This window comes from Sus scrofa, chromosome 3, assembly GCF_000003025.6.
Source record: "Sus scrofa isolate TJ Tabasco breed Duroc chromosome 3, Sscrofa11.1, whole genome shotgun sequence".
NCBI classification, from domain to species: Eukaryota; Metazoa; Chordata; class Mammalia; order Artiodactyla; family Suidae; genus Sus; species Sus scrofa.
In genome coordinates, this window is record NC_010445.4 from 39,391,654 (window position 1) to 39,402,120 (window position 10,467).

Below are 10,467 nucleotides of genomic sequence, written 5' to 3' on the forward strand. Positions count from 1 at the left end.
GCCTGAAGCTCTTCCTTCAGCTGGAGCAGCACAGGAAGGTCCCACAAACACCTATTGTGTTCTGTGAGCCTCAGTTGGCTTCCTGTCACCTGCTTTTGTTTTGGTTTTTTTTTTGTTTTTTGTTTTTTTTTGGTCTTTTTGCCATTTTTTGGGTTGCTCCCGTGGCATATGGAGGTTCCCAGGCTAGGGATCGAATCGGAGCCACAGCCACTGGCCCAGGCCAGAGCCACAGCAACGCTGGATCCGAGCCGCGTCTGCAACCTACACCACAGCTCACAGCAACGCCAGATCCTTAACCCACTGAGCAAGGCCAGGGATCAAACCTGCAACCTCATGGTTCCTAGTCAGATTCGTTAATTACTGAGCCATGATGGGAATTCCCAGGAATGATTAGTTTAAAAAGCTGAAGCATAACCTGAAGAACTGATTTACGAAAGGGCTGTGCCAGTTACATGCCCACCAGTTGGCACATTTCCCCACAGCCTGGCTGGACAGCATCCACCAAGGCTGAGCCAGCGCCACACAGAAGAGCATCTCCTGGCTGTGGCTTTGATTTGCATGTCTTTAATTAGTGAGGCTGAACATTCCTCCTAAGTCTATTAACCAAATTGGTTTCCTCTTTCAAGACTGGTCTATGTGTAGCCTTTGCTCATTTCACCTTTAGGGGATCAGGGGTTTTCTCGTCAATTTCCTAAGCATTGCCAACAATAATGGTGCAGGCACTTTGCCGCATTTCCTGCAAATATTTATCCTATTGTTCGCCTTTGTACTTTGAAACCGATTATTTTTCTAGTGTATGGGCCATCTCCTTTGTGTTGCCTACTGTGACTATTTTTTGTTGTTCTTTGTTTGTTTTTGCCTTTTAGGGCCATTCTCTCTGCATGTGGAAGTTCCCAGGCTAGGGGTCAAATCAGAGCTACAGCTGCCAGCCTACGCCACAGCCACAAGCAACGCGGGATCTGAGCCATGTCTGCGACCTAAACCACAGCTCATGGCAATGCCAGATCCCTGACCCACTGAGTGAGGCCAGGGATCGAAACGGATTCCTCATGGATATTAGTTGGAGTCGTTTTCACTTCGCCACAACGGGAACTCCCTCTGCTGTGACTTCTAACATTAAAAAACCCTTCCCCTTCCAGAGGTGGTAAAAGCTCATTTCTGGCTTTGTTTTTTGGCTGCTCCAGGGCATATGGAGCTCCCGGGCAAGGGATCAGATTCCAGTCACAACCTTGAAGTAAACTGCAGCTGTGGCAACACCAGAAGGTCCTTAACCCACTGTGCCAGGCTGGGGACTGAACCCGCTCCCAAGACACTGCTGATCCCTTCGTGCCACAGTGGGAGCTCCCATTTGTGTTTTAGGAGGAAGTGACAAAACACACTTAGGGCTCTGAGTCCCTCTGGTCTCCAATCCACCCCTCTGTTTGGCAGGTGGAGTGAGGAAGGCACCTGGCTTCCAGCTCACCCTACACCCCCACCCAGCTCCCTGCACAGCGGGGGGTCTACAGCCTCAAGGGTGTCAGGAGTGACACGAGATGCTGTTTCTCTAGCCACCGGAGTCCCTGGTGTCCCCACTTTCTGATCACATCTTAACTTTTGTTACTTTCTTGATTTCAAGGCAGCACCTTCTTAGAAATGGCTTTGGGGGGGGGGGAAGGCAGAGGAAACCTAGAAAGACACCTGAGAGGAAGTATTTAGCCCCAAACAATCTTGAAGGCCTCTGAAATCCAGAGAACTGATCATCAGGTGCCTGGTGAAATGCGGTGACACAGACGTTTTGAAACACTTTCCAAAATTTCTGATTAGACATTTTCACCTCAATCCTCTCTCCTCCACTCGGCTCACCTCCAATTGCCCCATGCCTGGAACAGTGCTGGGTCTCAGTGGGCTCCAAGAATCCCTGGGAACGAGTCTGGAAGCCCTCTAGCCACGCGCTGCTCTCCCTCCCCGAGGGACTCCCGCTCACGCAGACAGGCCGCCCGGACTCCGGGACGCCGCGTGGAGGGGGCGCAGCGGAGGGACCCGGGAGGCAGGGGGGCGCAGGAGGAGGGCGCCAGCGCCCGGGCAGCCGTCCCCCGTCGAGGGTGGCGCCCCCTCTTCCCCCGAGGGCTGCGGGAGACGCGGAGACGGAGGGGAGGTCGGAGGGCAGGAGCGGAGGAGTGGAGGAGCAGGAAGGGCTGGGGCTGGGAGTTGTGCGAGGAAGACAGACAGCGCGGAGCCGAGCCTCCCGCCCCAGCGGCCCGGCGCTGCTGCCGGCGGCCCCTAGAGGGCAGTGGCGCGCTGACCGGGAGCGCCCGCCAAGGCCAAGGCCAAGGCCGGAGCGCGGAGATGGGGAGGGGGCGGAAAGTCGGCGACCTCGGCCGTCCCCGACTTCCGGGGCGCGCCGGCGCACCCCCAGGCCACGCACGCACCCACTGTGTGGGCGGGGAAACTGAGGCCGGGCTCTGCCGGTCATCCGGCGCTCCCCGCCCCAGCCCCCACCGGCTCTGCCCGACCTGGTCCTCGGCCGCCGGTCCCGGCCCGGCCTCGCCGCCGAGCCCCGGCTCCGGCTCTGACGTCAGCTCCGTGCCCCAAATAACTTCCTCCCAGAGCCGCTTCCGCGACGACTGCACGTCCTGGACCCGGCCAGCCGCTCCCAGGGCAGGGACACCTGGGGACGGTCCTCCTGGCACGGCCTTCCCAGAAGCAGCTTCCGCCCCGCCCACGCTGGCCTTCGCGTTCCGGGAACCCCACCCCCACCCCTGCGACGGCGGCGGGCAGGGGGCAGGGAGAGGCCGGTCAGGGTCACCCAGGGCCAGGCCTGGGACTGCTGGAACCCAGGTCTGGAGGGAGAGCCGGGGGGCGGGGAGGGGCGCTGGGGTCAGCGGCGGAGCCCGCCAGACGCTCCCGCTTAGGCTCAGGTGACCTGGCCCTTAGCCATCCTCCTTCCGGCAAAGCGCAAGCCCCAGTCCCGGACTGTTTGCGGCGCATGGCAGGTGCTCAGTAAATAAAAATAAATGAACGGATGAATGAAACAGAGAGGGTCGCGTGGTGGACCGCAGTCAGCTCAGGTGGGCCTGTGGTCAGCTGGAGAGTGTGGTCAGTCACCGTGGAGGCGGAACCCTTGCCACAAGCACTTAAATGGGGCACATGCGGAGTTCCCGTCGTGGCGCAGTGGTTAACGAATCCGACTAGGAACCATGAGGTTGCCAGTTCAATCCCTGGCCTTGCGCAGTGGGTTAAGGATCCGGCGTTGCCGTGAGCTGTGGTGTAAGCTGCAGATGCGGCTCGCATCCTGAGTTGCTGTGGCTGTAGTGTAGACCAGGGGCTACAGCTCCGATTGGACCCCTAGCCTGGGAACCTCCATATGCCGCGGGTGCGGCCCTAGAAAAGGTAAAATAAACAAACAAACAAATAAATAAATAAATGGGACACACGCACCCTGGCCCGCAAACCCTAAGGTGTTTTAGCATGAGAGGCCTGTCCCCTTGGGGTTCAGGGCCAGGCCATGGAGGAGTCGGGGTTCTGGGGTGCCTCCTTCCTGCCCAGAGGAACTGGGCGGGCCTGGCTGACAGGTCCAGCGGCATAGCCGAGCTGACACTCATCTCCAGCATAAAACCCCACTTCATGGAGCCCTACACATAGAGCTAGTGGTCACGGAGCTCCTGCCACAGCAGTCCCCTGCCCGGCAGGCACTCCAGCCAGGCTGAGACCATGGGGCAGGTGCCAGCTTTGGCCCTGCTCCTGCTGCTGCTGCTGCGGACTGGTGAGTCTTAGACATTGCAGGCATCTGTAAGGGCCTCTCTGTCCTACCCAAGCGGCAGCTAAGCCCCCACTCCCCGGCCAGGCCTCGGGCTGCAGCACCAGTCTCCCTTCCTGCCTCAGTGGGAAGATTCCGGAGGTTCCACAGGTGGAGTGAACTGGGGATGGGGGTGTGGGTGCAGGCGGGAGGACCAGGAGGCAGTGACACAGGCCGGATCCCATCCCTCCCCTTGCCTCAGGCAAATTACAGCCAAGCTGCTTCTGCCCCCTCTGGTCCTGGCCTCTCAAGATGAAAACGTGGTGCTGTAGGATCTGACCTCAAGACCGCTGGGCGCCAGCCAATCTCTGGGTCACTGACATCTGGGCCTGGGAAGGGTGGCTGGGTTGCCACCTGAGCCTGGTGAAGGCTCAGTGGGGGGCAGGGAGGACACACGGGGGTCCAGGTTCCTGCTCCGGCACAGAGGGAGGGAATTGGAGGAGCAGGCCCTGCACCTCCGGCCCTTCCCCCGCTCTCTTGGGTGAAGGTTGGCAAGGGCCAACAGGGGAGGTCGGGGGGGGGGGAATGCACCTGCCAGGCCCCTCCCAGCTGGGCGGGCTGCTCTCTGCCAGGGAAACTCTCCCGCATTCCTGGGCCAGCCTGGCCAGCCCAGCTGCCACCTTACTTCCCTGTCCTCAAGTCACCTCCCAGGGCCGGGCCAGGTCACCCCAGGCTGCAGCTTGGCCAGGGCTCCAGGCTTCCCACCAGGGAAGGAGGGTGCAGGCTTCCCACCAGGGAAGGAGGGTGCAGCCTCCCTGGGCTCCACCGGGCCTTGCCAGGCCTTGCTGCCCAGCTCCCTCCTCCCTCCCGGCCTCCTGGCACAGGGTCCTGTCCCACCCCTCCGGTCCCTTCACGTGGGCAGAGGTGCCCCGTCCAGCAGGGGTCCTGGGCTCCAGCTGCCAGCTGTATGAGAGGGGCTGCTCTGGGGAATCTGGGACGGAGCCAGGCTCTGCCCCCATCGCCCCCAGACTCAAGACAGAGCTGGAGACTTGCTCGGTCGGGAAGATAGTGTGAGAGGCCCTGGGCCTATGGCCAGCGGCCGGGGTGGAGAGTGGGAGACCCTGGCGCTCCAGAACCGGAGGCTGCGGTCCTGGGGGAGCTTCCAGACAAGGATGCGTGTGGGGTGAAGGGAAGGCCCTCGTGGGGCAAGGAGGAGCCATCCTGTCTCCAACAGGAGAGCCAGGCCATGACAGGGTGCCCTGGGTGGCCTCTCCTGCTGGTCCTCGGGAGACAGGCTGGAGGTGGAGCAGAGGCAGGGCTACACCAGGCAGATGCCAACCTCAGGGCCCACAAAGTTGGCTGATTACCTTCTTTGCTCACTTGCAGGGACTCAGGGGGCCGAAGCCTCAAGTGGTAAGCATCCAGGGCCCTTGCGGGGTAGACAGGAGTGGGCTTGTCTGAGAGCAGCAAGGCTGACCAGGAACGCACCCCCCCCCAACACCCACCCCAGGAGGCCAGGGTGAAACAGGCGGGGCACAGGGAATCCCGCAGGGCCAAAAGGAGCTGGAGCCCAGGTGGGTGGGCGGGCAGAAGGAGGGTCTGAGACGCGGTGCAGGTGGCACAAGAGGGCCATCGAGGCAAGAAGAACGGGGGAGGGTGGGAAGACGACAGGAAGGAAGTAAGGACAGACGCCGACACCATTCTGCTGTGACAATAACATACCCCCTCAGGGTCACCTACCCCATGTGGGATTGTCCCCTGTCTGTCAGGTCCTGGGACCAGATCTTTACCTGCGTCATCGTCATCCCAACATCCTCCCCCTACTCCCCACCGAGGTAGGTCTGATGTCACCATTTCACAGGTAAGGGGTGTGAGGCCCACGGGATGGGAGGCTTTCCCACAGCTGGGAAGGGTCTGCCCTGGTCCGAGGCGGACCTGACGCCGGGGCCTCTGACTTACCTAAGTTCTCCGAGCAGGTCGGGGGCAGGGAGGCTGGGAATAGAACCACCGAACAAGAAAGCCTGAGAGCGGGTCTGCGGGCGGGGGGTGGATCTGGCCCCCAGTGAGCAACACCCTGGCCGTGATCCCCTAGTGTGTGGGCGCCAGAGGACGCTGAACCGGTTGGTGGGCGGGCAGGATGCCTTGGAGGGCGAGTGGCCGTGGCAGGTCAGCATTCAGCGCAACGGAAGCCACTTCTGCGGGGGCAGCCTCATCACAGAGCAGTGGGTCCTCACCGCCGCGCACTGCTTCTCCAAGTGAGTTGGCTCAGCCCCCGGCTCCCCTCCCCACGTATTGCCAGCCTCGGAAACCCTCGCAGGCCCTGCTTCAGCACCAAGGACAGCGTCGGCCACAGGGAGGGGGTTGCTCAGGCGACCACCCACCCCAGGAGGGAAGCCGCTGGCCTCCGACCCCCTTCTCAGCCAGAGCTCCCTTTAGGACCAGCTTCCTGCAGCAATGGCTGCTCCCCAGGCCTTGCTCCCCTGGCCCAAGCGAGAGGGGTCCACTCCGCCACCGCTGGGCTGACCCGTTAGGAGCTTTGTTAGACCTGGGGACTGTCCCTACAAAGGCTGGCAGGCTCCTCCCCTGCCCTGGCCCCCTTCCCCCCCACCCCCAAATCCAGGACACTCCCTTCCTGGTGGGATTCTGGGCACAGGGGGACTGGAGCAGGATGTCCCTTCTTCCTCCTCACCCTAAGGTCATCTGTGCCATCCCTAAGCCAAGGCCAGGCCACCCAACACCTGCTACCATGCTATGACCCCCCCCTGGCTCCAGACCGTCAGGGTTTCTCATGCCCCTCGGCTCCTGCCCTCACAGCGAGCCTTTCAGGTGGGGACCGTTCCTGTCCCCAATTTACAGATGACAAAACTGAGTCACAGAGAACTTGCTGGGTGACTTGCCCAAGGTCGCGGGGATGGCCAGGGTGGAGCTTCAGGTCCCACACCCTGAACCACCTCATCTGTCCCCTGGATGTCACTTCTTTGAAGATAACGTGCAAAGAGGGGGGTGGTAAGGTGGGAGACAGTGCCTCCCACCAGCTCTCGGCTCTCCCACCAGCACCTCGCAAACATCCCTGTACCAAGTCCTGCTGGGGGCGCGGCAGCTGGTGAAGCCGGGGCCGCACGCCGTGTACGTGCAGGTGAAGCGGGTGGAGAGAAACCCCCTGTACCAGGGCATGGCCTCCAGTGCCGACGTGGCCCTGGTGGAGCTGGCGGCACCCGTGACCTTCACTGATTACATCCTCCCCGTGTGTGTGCCTGACCCTTCCGTCGCCTTTGAGACAGGCTTGCGCTGCTGGGTCACGGGCTGGGGCAGTCCCAGCGAACAAGGTAACGGGGCCAGGAGAAAACGGGGGAGGGGGCATGCCGGGGGAGGAAGCTTGGGGGCAACTCTGAACCAGCAGTCTTTTTCTGTTGGAAGGGGTGCACGAGCTCTCTACTCAAACGGGGGGGTGGGGGAGTGGGGGGGGTTACGGGTTACATAGGCAAAGGGCAGCCGACTCGGGAGGGGCCGTGTGGAGAGGGGAACAGAAAGTTCCCGAGACGGGGAGTGACAGAGCTGTGCTTCTCGAGAACCCGGGGCCCTGGGGTCCCCAGCCAGGCTGTCCACTGAGCTGCAGCCTGGGTGCCCCTCCCCAGAACGCCTGCCCAACCCCCGGGTCCTGCAGAAGCTCGCCGTGCCGGTCATCGACACGCCCATGTGCGACAGGCTCTACAGGACAGATGCCGAGGAGTCGGGCTTCCAGCCGAAAACCATCAAGGACGACATGCTGTGTGCCGGCTTCGCGGAGGGCAAGAAGGACGCCTGCAAGGTAGGCCCGGGTCGCGGGGTGGGGGTGGGGGCCCAGCTGGGTCAAGGGACAAGGCCCCAGGAGGTGGGCCCGCCGGGTCCAGACCCGGGCTGTGCATCCACCCAGGTGTGCACAGCAGACTCCTGGACCCCAGCAGGGAAGGGGTCAGTAGGTCTGTAGGGGGGCCCGGGAAACTGCACTGTCAGCAGTCTCCTCGGAGGTGAATGGGCTGGGTGGTCTGGGGATGCTAGAGAAATGGGCAGCCCAGTGAGGAAGGCCCGGCGGGGGTGGGGGTGGTCCCGCAGAGCCAGGTGGGGACCTGTGTGCCTGCAGGGGCTGGCTCTTGAGCCCTCGTGGGCTCTGATGATGCGTCCACTCCATCCGCAGGGAGACTCGGGCGGGCCCCTGGTGTGCCTTGTGGGCCAGTCCTGGCTGCAGGCCGGGGTGATCAGCTGGGGCGAGGGCTGCGCCCGCCGGAACCGCCCAGGTGTCTACATCCGGGTCACCTCCCACCACGACTGGATCCATCGGATCGTCCCGGAACTGCAGTTCCGGCAGGCGAGATCGGGTGGCCAAAAGCGGGGCCCCCGGGACCGGCAGATCGCGGGTCGAAACGCTGCGCCCTGCCTGGCAGCCCAGGCTGTCCTCCTGGTCCTCCCAGCCCTGCTCGCCTTCCTCTGAGCCTCAGGCTGGTGGGCAAGTGGAGCCCGGGGCCTACGGTGTACATTTGTAAATAATCCTCCTGCTCCCCCTCTCTCAGATGCCCACGTATTTTTATTTATGTTCATGCCAATAAAAACCCAACTTGCTCCGCTGCCTGGGCGTGGCCCCTCAGGGGAAGGAGCGGCGGGGGCGGGCCGTGGGGGAGGGGAGCTGCGCAGGCACCCCGGAGGCTGGCAGGCACCCTGGAGGCTGGATGTCGCTGAGTCCGGGGCCTCCTTGTCTCCTGAGACACCTGTCACCCGCCCCCCGTACAGGTGGCTTCCCTGCTCCCACTCTGGCCTCCATGTCTTTGCCCACGTGGTCCTCACCAGGCCTGTTGCCAAGGAAGCACTGGGGGCGGTGATGGGCGGAGCAGACCGCGGTGGTGGAAGGTTCCGGAGGAGGCGGGCTCCGCGGGTGGGGGGATCCCAGCCCCGCCCCCCACCGATGTCTGTTTTCCCCAAGGCTGCTTTGGGGATGTGCCCCGCCGCCAGGCTTTCCTGCCCCCGCTCCCCGGGAGGAGGTAGGGCTGCTCTGGGGCCCTTGAACCCTTGAATTCTTTTCCTCCACCCCCGTCCTTCAGCCTTGACTTCCCCACAGGTGAATCCATTGCTGCAGGGGGTGGGGAGGGGCTGGAGCTGGGGTCCCCTCTGAGCCTGTTTCTCCCTTGAAACCCAGGACAGTGTCCCCACCTGCCTCTCAGGGGTGACAGGGTGATGGTGAACTCATTGGAGGGTTCATCGGGCTCCTGTGTCTGCCCAGCTCCCTCGGTGCCACACCCACCTCCACGGCCAGGGACAGCTCCCCTGGGGCCCTGTGGACCCAACACCCCAACAGGCCGGACCCCCCCCCCAGACCTCAGGGTCACAAGGGCCAGCACACTGCAGTCACAGCTGTGGCAGCTGTTACACAGGGGAAGCAAGGCCCAGGCCGGCCCCCTGCCTTCCTCTTGCCACAATGTCCTGGGTTCAGGCCACACGTGCTGTGTCTTTAATGGTTTCTGGGGAGCCCTAGGGATTCAGAAACAAGCTAGAACCTGCACAGAGAGCCCGGGCTTGGTCTCTGCCCACAGCGCCCCCACCGCAGCTCGGCTGCCCCCTCTCGCCCCCTGTCCTGTCGTACCCTTCCTGGTTTCCCCACTGACAGCCTGAGGCCACGGGGAATCCACCAGGCACAGGTTGCCAGCCCAGGCCCCTGGCTCGACACGTACCTGCACGTACCGGCTGTGGTGGAGGCCGCCCAGATTCCCAGCCCGACCCCCACGCCGGTCTGAGAAGCCCCCTGCTCCCTGCTGCGCTGGGGCCAGGAATGGATGACACCCCTGGAAGGGCAGGGCCTGCACACCACACACCCACAGCCACGGGCTAGCACCCAACACGTGCACCCACGTGGACACAGGCCCCAATGCAAGCAGGCGTGTGCAGGCACACAGGTGCACACCCATGTAGGCGAGCGCACGCACAGGCCCGGCTGGCCTGGCAAATGCGGAAAGCAAGCAAGCCTGGGTATTTATGGAAAAAATCAGTAAGCACCCAGCGGGCACCTGCTAAGGCCCGGCCCCGAGAGGGGCGGGAGCGCGGGGAGCAAACACCACTCCCACCCGGCTGGAGGGAGGCCGGATGGCCCTCCGGGGACGGATCTGCCTGTGAGCTTCTTCCCCGGAGCAGACATGGACTCCGAGCTCCTGCGGGAGGTGGGGAGGCCTGTTGGGGGGACAGTCGGGCTGTGGGTGTCCTGAGGGTGACCCCAGGCACAAGCTCTGGGCCATCCCGGCTGGGAGCAGGGGATGGCCTGGGGCCTGCAGCCATCGGGAGAGGCCGCCCTGCTCCGGGAGCAGAAGAGCTCAGGTCCTGCCGTGGAGTGGGGGTTCGGGGCTCCTCTGCCACCTTGGGCTGAGGCCAGGATGGAGACAAGCTGAGGACCAGGCTCCCCTGAGGACCTGGCACCGCGTCTCTGCCCCTCTTGCCTGCGGTCCCAGCTTTCTTGGTGTCCTGAGTCCCCCATCACCCTAGCCACCCTCCTGTCTCTGCTAGGGGGCAGGGGTCTGGGCAGGATCCCAGGTGGGTCCCAGGCAGTGGCTGTGCAGCCTGCGACTCCAGGGCCCCCACCCTCAGCCCCACCCGGCCCCAGAGCAGACGCACGAATCCGGCTCTGGGAAAGGAAGGGAAACGTTCCCACAGAGACGGGACTTTAGGGGGAAGCGGGTTTATTCACAGCGCTTCCAGTTCACAGTGAGCCAAGGGTCGTGAAGGCTGAGAAGAAC

The 10,467-nt window shown here is 63.1% G+C and overlaps 1 protein-coding gene across 3 annotated transcripts; it reads left to right on the forward strand.

Moving 5' to 3' along the window:
- On the forward strand, positions 3,361-8,318 carry PRSS27 (protease, serine 27). 3 transcript variants are annotated; one of them, XM_021086750.1, is made up of 7 exons: positions 3,361-3,742; positions 5,102-5,128; positions 5,446-5,550; positions 5,808-5,970; positions 6,997-7,041; positions 7,351-7,523; positions 7,890-8,318. In XM_021086750.1, exons 1-7 carry the CDS (start codon positions 3,691-3,693, stop codon positions 8,237-8,239), a joined length of 915 nt encoding a protein of 304 aa, XP_020942409.1. In that variant the 5' UTR covers positions 3,361-3,690; the 3' UTR covers positions 8,240-8,318. The 3 variants fall into 3 exon arrangements, with proteins under 3 accessions (XP_020942409.1, XP_020942407.1, XP_020942408.1); XM_021086748.1 differs by having other exon boundaries at positions 3,369-3,742; positions 6,770-7,041; XM_021086749.1 differs by having other exon boundaries at positions 3,385-3,742; positions 5,485-5,550; positions 6,770-7,041.

Excerpts from the sequence above, each read along its gene's own strand:
- PRSS27 (XM_021086748.1), top strand. The coding sequence starts at position 3,691 with ATGGGGCAGGTGCCAGCTTTGGCCCTGCTCCTGCTGCTGCTGCTGCGG. Across the intron at positions 5,551-5,807 it reads TCCCCCTACTCCCCACCGAG|TGTGTGGGCGCCAGAGGACG; the intron begins GTAGGTCTGATG and ends GTGATCCCCTAG. Across the intron at positions 5,971-6,769 it reads GCCGCGCACTGCTTCTCCAA|CACCTCGCAAACATCCCTGT; the intron begins GTGAGTTGGCTC and ends CTCTCCCACCAG.